At 44.4% G+C, this 10707-nt stretch overlaps 1 protein-coding gene across 7 annotated transcripts; it reads left to right on the top strand.

The window, feature by feature from the left end:
- Window positions 1-1352: 1352 nt before the first annotated feature.
- Window positions 1353-6812, top strand: LOC144390792 (dnaJ homolog subfamily C member 24-like). Of its 7 annotated transcripts, none has more exons than XM_078097229.1 (5): window positions 1353-1467; window positions 2562-2667; window positions 2746-2881; window positions 4885-4953; window positions 5561-6812. In XM_078097229.1, the coding sequence occupies exons 2-5, from the start codon at window positions 2566-2568 to the stop codon at window positions 5764-5766; spliced, it is 513 nt and encodes a 170-aa protein (XP_077953355.1). In that variant the 5' UTR covers window positions 1353-1467; window positions 2562-2565; the 3' UTR covers window positions 5767-6812. The 7 variants fall into 7 exon arrangements, with proteins under 7 accessions (XP_077953355.1, XP_077953353.1, XP_077953351.1 ...); XM_078097227.1 differs by having other exon boundaries at window positions 1375-1467; window positions 5548-6812; XM_078097228.1 differs by having other exon boundaries at window positions 1395-1467; window positions 2443-2667; window positions 5548-6812.
- Window positions 6813-10707: the final 3895 nt, after the last annotated feature.

Raw genomic sequence — 10707 nt, 5'->3', positions numbered from 1 at the left:
TGGCCACAAAGAGACACAATGCCACCACACAAAGCAATAACAATGATACACATGACCATGAAAGAGACAGAGCAGCCGCAAAGGGCCTCACAATGTCTACAAGGAGACAAAAAATGACCACAAAGTGACGACAAAAAGACCAATTATTAGAAAGTGACGCGGACAAGGAGGACACAGTATTAGAAACGGCAGATCGACTGCAGGACTGCATGACACTGAGCCGTAGACACTTAATGAAGTGGTAACAGCCCCCCCCCCCCCCAACCCCCCCGTTTTGATGCTGAATATTTTTACACTTGATCCTTAATGTGCACAAAATAAAGATATACAGTAATTATCTGTACAACAATGTCAGTCACTCAGAGTCTCTGTCCCCCCCCCCCTCTTCTGCGGTTGCATTAAAGAGTGATAAATGAGTGAGAGACGGAACTACCGATCATAAAGGTGTCATTGTGTCACCTCATCCCCTCTGTTCCCATTTCAATTAACAGTTTGCTTGTGGTTCGTATTTTTGGGATGTATCTCCCTGAATTTAGTCTCCTGCTGCTCTTTTCTGGCTGATGTGACCCCGAACTGGCGGTGGAATGCCAGATCGTACATTATTCATCTTTTCCCTCTATGTTCCAGTCTGTACACGGTGGCCTGGGGAGTTAATGGTCTTGAGATCAACGTGGGCATTATCTGGCCCAAGCCTAAAATGAGTTTGACATCCCCGGTCGAGGTTGTGGAACCATCAGTCTAGTTTTGAGATCAGTTATTGTTGCAATTTAGGAGAAGGTTTAAGTTTAGCGAATCCAACTCCAACTTTCACTAAGCTACATAGTTACGATGCGACGGGAGCCAGCAGTGCGAAACTCCAATTTCTCCGAAGATGGGCTACAAAGAAGAATATTAGCTGCTGAGTCATGCAAACAAAAAACGAAAAGGTTCAAAGTATTATTTCATTAAACAGGTTGCAACATAAATGAGTTTATGGTCTGTCATGATCAGCTCTTGTCATGGCGGCCACTTACACTGCTTCATTTCACTCTGTTAGGAACCTTCCTAAGCAAGTTTGACTATTCCGCTACTTGAATAAAGTACTTCTTTTTTTTTCCAATCAACATGGAGATAGAAATTGTCAGTAATAGATTAAAAAAAAAATGTATAGAGCATATATAAATCCACATATTGTACATATAACTCAATTTCCTCCTCAGATTGTACACAATAACCTGTTAGTACACATTTAAAATGATAGATTGTTGCTATTGTAACTTTATATGTCCATGATAATGAGTGGGAATATACACTAAGGTGTAAAAGCAAGGCTTTTGTTCGTTAGGAGAAAAAGAAAGCACCGGAAACTGTCATTTCTCTGCAGCGGAACTCGGGCAGCCTGCGCACTTTGTGTCCGGGGGACACAAAACGCGGTGGGACACGAACGCGTCGCCTCTCGGGGGGGAGGGGGACAGCGGCTCCTCTGAGGTACGTCCACCGCTCCAAACACGGAACGCCGAAAGACGAGATGCTTTACATTTCGAAAGCACACTTCCGGTCGCGTTGGAAACGCGTTGAGCTCGCGCACCACGTGTTCCGCCCCGCGCGGTTCATTTGTGCCAAACGGCGACGCCACTCCGGTCGGACCGGGTCGACGTCCTCGGACGTGAGAGAAAGCGGACGCGGTGACGTTTGTCCGTTTAGCCGACTGCTCGCCGACGTCACGCCGCACGCGCCACGCCGCAGATGTTCCCGACATCCGGTGTGATCCAGCTGCAGCGCCGCGGGGGTCCACGTTAAGGCTGCACGTGTTAGTTAAAACGTAACGTTACGTTAAATATTATCATTTATAAACGCGTCCAACAAAACAATCCGGTCCAAAAACAACCGGCAACGTCCATTAAATGCCTGGTGTTTAAATGTATTTAATGAAAGATACGTAATGTTGTTTTTTTTTTTTAAATGAATAAAATATAATTTATTTGTGAGAAGGAATCAGGAAACATTTATTACCAAAATATGTCAAACATACAAGGAATTTGTCTTGGTGCGCATCCACAATAGACAACAAGACAGCAGTGCACAAGTAATAAAATAAAGTAAAATGAAATGCTAATGCAATGGGTTAGTGGAATAAGGCTATGGGTTAGTATAAAACAAGGGAATAAAGTTAAAAATGTAAAATATTAAAAGAGTTAAAAAAAAATATTAAGCATAAAGTGCACTAACGAACAAGTAACAAAGTGACGAGTGACGACAAAGTGATAAATGCTGAAACCAACTCACCTTTTAGGTTTACTTAAAATGATAAATGCTCAACAAAGTGCTTGCTGATAGTTTTAGTTTCTGTTTACCAAATCAATGCTGTGCATGAAGACAATCTGATTCGACAGTTGTGTTGTGTCATGTAACCCAACCGCACAGTTCACGTTCACGACACGTTTCATTTTACATGTGCGTCAGCTGACTTCAGGGCAGGGGAGCGTTTCTCATGAGTGCGCGGCGGCTCGCACCGGCCGAGCGCCGGAGTCGGTCGGATGAGCTGTCTTGAGTCTGACGCCGGCGTTGTGTTGTTGGAGCAGGGAGATGGGCGACGCGGCGGAGGAGGACCTGTACGCTGTCCTCGGTGCCGGCCCCTCGGACTCAGCCCAGCAACTCAGGCACCGGTACCAGCGTCTGGCCTTACAGGTAGACTCACAGCTCGCTACATCGTAAAGCACAGCTGAAGAGCCTCCTTTTGAATGTGTGTGCTTGTGGACCTCGCAGTACCACCCCGACCGCCATGCAGGAAGCAGTTCTGCAGAGGCCGAGTCCGGGATGAAGAGGTTCCTAGAGGTCGATGCCGCCTGGAGGGTCCTCGGTGACCAGACAACCAGGAGACAGTATGACCTGCAGAGGAGAGGTAGGATCCCGTTTAGTTTTCACCGCTTTAGTTGATATTACGGGTGACCGATGGGAGTGTTGATCTTCCAATCTGTGCACGACTCGCCTTGAGCCACTTCTGCCCCTTTTCAACTAAATTAATCTAAACATCACAAATTTGTAATCCGTTAACATTCGTCTAATCCCGTTTTTTAACGCTGCCATCGTTTTGCTGTTTTTGGCTTTTCTGCCATTACTCTTTTAGTTTTCTAATAACTTAAAAATATATTTGCCAATTGCACCATTTTAATGCACGGTAACAGAAAAGCTTGAACCAAGCCATGAAGCAATTAAGTCTGAGAATTGATATCCGTCCATGAGAAAAGATGTTCAGGGTTTATTACTCTGGTTGCACCCTGGTTTTTAATCGCTCTGGTGTTCTTGTAAGGAGGGAACCAGTTTTTATAGAATCCCAATCAGGTCCTCAATACCTCGAAAAGACCTCTTTCACCGTGTGGAGATTGTGAACATTTAGATACACATCCAGTGAAGGGTACAGACGGCCAGGGCTGCAAATTAATGACTGCTAACAATATGCTTTTTTAATTATTCCTCGTGCCGTGTAACACTAATTAAAACCCAAGAAAAGTTTAGTACTAATTATTAGGGGTTCATTAAGTCATTATCACTGTCAAACTGTACCACTTGATAATGAGCGTTTCCTCGTTACTGAACTGAAACAAAAGAGTGTTTGAAATCCGTCTGTAACCCTGACTATCAATTTAATAGTGAATACCGCTCCATCCGTTTATTTGTCCTGCTGTCACTTTTAATTCATCCATACATTGATGGTTCTGGCCTCTTTTAAAAAATTTTTTTAAAACAGACTTCGTAGCATCTATGGCCTTTCATCCTACGAGCATCTCAAGTCTTAACATGGTCGTAAAGTCCATTATTTAACAACATTCTAAAGCTTTAGAGTAGGGCTGCAACAACGAATCGATGAAATCGATTACAATCAATTATTGACAACGAATTGCGGAGATGCGCGCGGAGCAAAAATAAAAACAAAGGCGCCGAGCCGACGTAGAGGAAAGAGCAGCCGGCAGGTGTTGTGAGTCACGTGACGCAGGGAGAGACGTCTGTTCGACTGGTCGTCTAAGGTGTGCGAGCGTGGGGGGTCCCGGTCCACGTTGTCCCGTTTTGACGTAACAAGCCTCCCGTTTACTCGTCATCCAGCTGATCAAGCTAGCGTTAGCTCGCTAATAACAGCAGTAAAGCAGTTAGCAAGACGAAGACACGTTTTTATTTACTCGCCTCTTTTGGACCATTCACTTTTCAATGTGTTGTCTGATATTTTGTGCTTTGTCCCATATCGGTTATTGTTGACAAATATATTTGTGTGTGTGTTGTACTTTTTAATGCTGTCATTTACGGTAGTCCAGTGCGCTTGCGCATATACTGTGGGTTATACGGTAGTTGATGTTACGCCTGTAAAGGGAGACACATGAGCCATTGAATCAACTAAGAAGCCTCTAATGCATTTATTTACAAATGCCATTTTAAATTAATCTCATAGCACTTGGTTGTTTTTTAGCTGTATGCATTTCCTTAACTTGCACTACAATGATGGTAATAATTTAATGAATATGCTTCATGTGAACATGTGTTTGTGAAGGTAGTATAGAGAACTAGTTCTGACGAATTTGAGGTTCTGTTTTAGAATAAAGGGTTGGAAATTAAAGCTTTTTAATGCCGTTTAAAAAAAAATCCGATTCATCGATTAATCGAAGAAATAATCGACCGATTAATCGCTTATCAAAATAATCGTTAGTTGCAGCCCTACTTTAGAGGCGTTTCCCAAACGCATTGTCAGATTAACGAGCGTCTTCTGTCACTGAGGCCGGCTAAAGGCATTTTGAGAAGCTCTAAACCCAAAGACGCAGACAAAGTAATGACTCCAGCTATTGTAGCCCCCCCCCCCCCCCCTTGTCCTCCATCTACATCCGCTATGATGATAACGGCGCCCTACTGCTTCTCCAGCACAGGAGCTGAAACAGGATTGGCCAGTGGACTCTGTCGTCCATCTGCAGGACATGATCTGGGAACAGAGTAACTACACACCATCGACACTAAAACACACAACACTCCACAAAGGTCATCACAGGGTTAACGGTTCGGGCATGTCGATACTTTATGAACATTTAAATCGTTTTTTTAGTAACAATGTGGTGCCAGAGTTTAAATTTAAAAGTAATTGGTAATCAATGTGTTTTTGCATCATCGGATTAATTAAATAGTGGACAGTAAAAGGTACTTTTACTAATGGGTAATCCCGTATTATATACAGCATCCCAATGATGGTTAATCGGTTTAACTAGTTGGATTTGATGCAGTAGGTATTAATGGTCAGCTTCATTTATTTTAGTTTTATTGTACTCAAATGTTTTTATTCTACTGATTTCCAAAGGGTCTATTTCTCTAAAGTTACTGTATTTAAGTGAATAAAAACATTTAAAAAATACGTTTTAGTGTCATTTAAGTCCTACTTTACGGGACCTGAGAGACAGGCGTTAAAACCAGCAATAACAACAATATTATGTAAAAAAAATACTAAATACTAGAAAACATTGTATGCATGAAATCTAGACCTAACAAGTGTAAAGAGAGCTAAATGTCCTGGTGTTAATGTCTGTAAAATGGTAGCGCGTTGTTTCAGACGAGCGCGTGTACACTCACGGCTGTCGCTGTGGGGGAGGATTCCACGTCTCGGAGGAGGAGGTTCAGGAGGTGACGCGCAGCAGGCGGCAGGACGGCGATGAAGAGGAGGAGGCGGAAACTGGGGAGCGAGAGCACGGAGGAGGAGGAGGAGGAGTGGTGGTGTGCTGCGACACGTGTTCCCTCGCTGTGTGCGTCACGCGGTAGTACACGTTGGACATGTACGATAAGAACTGTTGAACTTTGACCTCGATGAAGACATAACAAGCTCACCTCCACCTGCCAATTAAAAGGCTCCGTGTCCGACTCACCGCCGCCACGTTGTGTTTGCACGGGCCGGTTTGTGGCTGTCATCCATGTAATCTGATTCCTTAGCGGTTCTCCGGTAGTTCCACCTCTATGTGTCCTGCTCCTTAATCTGCTCCGGCGAGCTGTGCCTGTGTGCATGAATGTGCATGTAGGAATTAGTCAGATCGCTGATTGGCAGGTGGCCCCCTGCCTTCGTTGGATGGATGATGATAGTGTGTTGATGTGCTTTGAGGGGTTAGAGGACTAGAAAAGAGCCTTCAGTGTACAATCCATTCACCGTTTGGGGTCAAGTGTCTTGAACGAGTGGAGCCGCGGATCGAAGCGTCGTATCCACACTCATGTGAACTAGACGGCAGCAGCAGGAGAGCAAGTCCACTTTAGCCGTTTCGGTTGCGTTGAATTACAATTGAATTCAATGCACTGTAAAAATGACTATAAGGGGAAGGTTTGTCATAACATTAAAAGGATTTATTAAAGTTAACTCTTTTGAAAAGTTGTTATCGGAAGAAACTTAAATAAATCATTTTTAAAAGGGATGTCACGACAATATAGAAAAGATGGAAGTGGAATTTACGTCATGTTTATCTTGTTTGTACTTCTTTAACACACAAATTGGTGCTTAGTAATGGAAAAGTTCAGGTATCAGAATTACTATTGCAAAGGAGACGAAATGGAACACGCGTGTGATTCATTGTTCTCGAATTAAGTGCGCTTTTACTTTGAAATGACAAAGAATTCATTTATGTAGTGATGCATTCAGTCATATTGACATATTTTTCTTGCAGAATACCAAAGTGAATTTTAAATGGTCTTTGGTTTGAAGTGTATTGTCTTATTATTTATGTATAGATTTGTGTGTATGTAAAGAGGTAAACAGTTCTTCTTGCAGGTCTGACCGAATGGACTCTCAACAAAAAAAAATAAAAAATAAATGCAGACTCGTACCAGGCAATCCAACTCATTTATTTTTAGCCATCTATACAGTCCGTCAGGGAACGTTCGGTACAGTGCAGTCATTGCTGTTGTAAAAGGTGTTTGCCCATCTAGTTCAGGCCCCCCTGTTGTCGTGTGAACACATCTACATGTACACGTGGGGTATGTCTGGTTAGTCAAACTAGATTCATAGTATGTGTGTATGATCATAATTTAATCTATTTCCTGCCACAGATTTTTATATTTTTGAACCGTCGTCATCAGTCCCCGGCTCTCAGCAGTGATAGTACATGTGCAATAGTGTGGAAGGAGAACCACTAAGGGGGGTTGTGCTGATGTTGACCAATGTGATGGACCATTCCCTGGAAGGTCTTGTTGTGTCCAAAAATGAAGAAACGCCGGACGGACGAAGGTCATCGCAGATCAAAAGGTTAAAATCAAATGCATTTAATAAAGGAGATGGCGTTGTGGTAAAAAGAACATCTCAGCTGAGGAGCCGCTGGTCTCAGCGACCAACAGGCCCCAGGTCAGTCCTTTGACCATCCCTAGTGCCCGTCTGTCGCCTCCACCAGCGAACTCCAGAACAATGGTTCCTACAGGTATTTATACCAATGCTTAAAGGTGTGAAAGGCAGTGTCCACACCTCTGGGTTCGATGTAACTCTGATTTTGAATGGCCCTTAGTCAATATCAGTTCTTGTCCAAGTATTACATGCATGCATTCCAGTCGATTACATCAAATACAATCATAACTGCATTGGTATTATTCGATTACAGTTGCAGAATTACACTGGTTTTACAATTTTGCCATTTCTTTATTGATTACACCGTTTCAGAATCATGGCTGTATTCTGGTGTACACTATATGCATTTGAATTAATTTTATGAACCGTGTCGTCAGTATATCCTGCAGTCTCCATGTGTGGTTTCACAAGTACAGGGCTAGGGGCCAGTATGTAGGGTTTAGTTAAACGCGGTGGTATTGTGACACATCTCACCTCCGCTCACTCCTCCTTTTCCAAGACCGGATGATCGGCTGTGTGCAAATCTCTACCCGTCCTGCCTGTGGATTTCTCTCCTGGTTTGGTCCTCCTCTCTCTTTTCAGGTGCAATGCCGGCGATCACCTGGGCCTCTAGAAGAAAAGGAGGAAGACCGAGTCGAACGGAACGGAGGCAGATCTGTAACAAGTAGTTGTTGTGCAGGTCTGTGGTGGGAGGTTGAGGGCCGGGTGAGTCTGGGGTACCGTATACATCGCTACTCTCACGTAGTCGAACACTCGGTTGTTGGTTGATGCCTCCGCTGTGTGCAGAGCATTGGCTAGACTTAACTCTAGAGGTTGTACCCAAATGCAAGATCCCTTAAATATCACATGGCTATACGGGCTCACATGGCGAGTTTTTGATCAGGATAAAGCCCACAAAAAGTCATAGTTTTACATTGTGAAGTTCTTATAAATTCTCATAATTTCTCTTGTTGGGACACCAAAAAGAGAAATCAGCAGCACGGCACCAAAAAGACACACATCAGCAGCATGGCATCCATTTTTAATCCAGTTCCCGAACCGACAAAAACTACACTGAACAATGAGTACCATTAAAATAGGCCCTTATCATTGAAATGACAACAGGTCCTGGATTCAAACACTGAAATGATCTATGTATGACCAGGGACAAAGAGTTGAGCATTTAGTTTGTTCTGTTTCTTTCATTTCATTCATTTCCTTCTGTTAGAAGGTATGCCCTAGATATGCCCCCAACAAACTGCACGTTAAGCAAGTTATCTCCATTTGCTGTATAATTGCCGTTTGAACTCTGGAAAAGATGTGCGGCTGCCTCACAGTCTTGGAAGCTTTGCCGCCTCCTTTATAAGAAGTACAGAGGTTACGTGAAAAAAAAATGAATAAACACGGTAAAATGTGATCATCAACTTGGTTGGGGGGCAAATCATTTGTATAGGAAAGCTATATTCTACCACCCTGAACAATTATCCCATGATCTCCGAGGGGTCCCGATCCCCAGGTTGGAAACAGGTGCCCTAAATGACAGAGCCATTGTTCTCTCGGCGGGGCGTCGACAGACGGACAAAGGGGGGAAAAGGCTGGTAATGACTCTGCTCTCTCTCTGGTCACTCAGCCTGCAAAGGTCACAGCCGACAGGAGCGCAGTGATGATCATCTCCCATCCATTATACCCTCTAATCCATCCATCCATCATCTGTATCTGTCGCAAGAAAGTTAGGACTTGACAGAGAAGGAGGGGAGTGTACCGTCTGAATCCTGCACTAATTATTCCCCCCGACATCTTCGTCTGAATCAGCCAAAGTGGTCAACAGTGAAGGAGAGTTTCTTCACTGGAGGGAGGAGTGGGGGGGGGGTTGGGGGTCCGTCTCGGCGTGCTGGAGGTGGGGGTAGGCAGCTTTAAGTGAGGGGTTGGTTGAATATTGATGTGACAGACACATCGACGTGCAGCGACGTGCTGAGACACAAAATCCCTCTCGCAAACACACACACCTGCAATTAGAGCTTTATATCACTTTCCACCAAAGCACAGCCCCCCGAATCCCACCGCCACCCTTTCTAAACTCCTCTTCCGTCCGCAATGCTTTGTAATTAGGTAAAGCGTAAGTCCCGTTTGAAACCTGAGCGGCACTAGATTACATGTTTCTTCACTGGAAGGTGAGAGCAGTTCATCACGTCGTCTCCAAAAGAAGCCTGGAGCCCTTCTCCACCGGAAGGTCATTGGAGATGGCCCCGCTGTCATATTTTCTCCACTGGAGGTGCAGTTAGGGGGCCCCGCTGTCATATTTTCTCCACTGGAGGTGCAGTTAGGGGGCCCCGCTGTCATATTTTCTCCACTGGAGGTGCAGTTAGGGAGCGTTTCGCCGTGCTTTTCAGTGAGGGCAAGGCAGGGAACGTTTTCTCCACTTGAAGGTTAGGGGTGGAAGGCGCTTTGTCACATTTCTTTCCAGTGGAAGGTTAACCTCCAGGGCTCATCAGCACGCTTTCTCTTCAGGGAGGCCATTCTTGAGAACACATGGTCCTATTTTTCTCCTCAAGCTCATCCTGGGCGGCTCGTAGTCACATTTTATCAATTGGAAGGACCTTCCACAGGGCCCTTTATCTCATCTTCTCCAATTTAAGAGCATCCTGATAAGCCCCTGATCTCATCTTCTTCATTGTGTGAGCATCCTAAAAGGCACTATCGTATTTACTCCCCTGCGATGTCATCCTAGAGAGCACTTGCATCTTTTCCACAGGAAGTTACGTGCTTCACCGTGGACCAGCAACCTAGAGGGCCCTTTACACGATCACACTTTTCCACTTGAAGGGTAACCCAAAGGGCACTTCGTCATATTCTCTCCACCGGAAGGGCATCCTATAGGATGCTTCTTCACTTTTCAATATGAAAGGGACACCTATAGCGCACTTTTTCACATTTTCTTTTCTGGAAACATCCCTAGAGGGCACCCTCATCACAGGTTTTCTACTGAAAGGACATCTTCTATCGCAAATTGTCTCCAGTGAAGGCCACCCTGGAGGGCATTTCATTACCATTTGAGTGTTTTATATATATATATTACACCATAGCATTATCCAAAAGGGTATTTTTCATCTATTTGTTGTTTCTATCAAAAGCTCCATCCTGTCTCCATCAACAATTAAAGCCCTTAGATCCCTTTCTGTCTCCAACTACCTCTCCTCTACCTTTGTATTCCTTTTAACCTTTATCACTCAAACGTACTTCGCTCTGATTACACGAGTTGAGCACACAGACGCATCGACGACGCGGCAAGGCAGGTAAAAGGGCGGCCCACTGTTAAGGGGCAGAGCCTTTAAAGGGGGCGGGAGCTCACCTGAGCATTTCATCCTAGTGCTTCATTCACAGAGGAGGCCAGCGTTGGTTGGGGG

The sequence above is a fragment of the Gasterosteus aculeatus genome, chromosome Y, assembly GCF_964276395.1.
Source record: "Gasterosteus aculeatus chromosome Y, fGasAcu3.hap1.1, whole genome shotgun sequence".
In the NCBI taxonomy this organism is placed as follows: domain Eukaryota; kingdom Metazoa; phylum Chordata; class Actinopteri; order Perciformes; family Gasterosteidae; genus Gasterosteus; species Gasterosteus aculeatus.
Note: the sequence above shows the minus strand (reverse complement) of the source record. Positions and strands in the feature narration are given on the sequence as shown.

Excerpts from the sequence above, each read along its gene's own strand:
- LOC144390792 (XM_078097229.1), top strand. The coding sequence starts at position 2,566 with ATGGGCGACGCGGCGGAGGAGGACCTGTACGCTGTCCTCGGTGCCGGC. Across the intron at positions 2,668-2,745 it reads ACCAGCGTCTGGCCTTACAG|TACCACCCCGACCGCCATGC; the intron begins GTAGACTCACAG and ends TGGACCTCGCAG. Across the intron at positions 2,882-4,884 it reads GTATGACCTGCAGAGGAGAG|CACAGGAGCTGAAACAGGAT; the intron begins GTAGGATCCCGT and ends CTGCTTCTCCAG.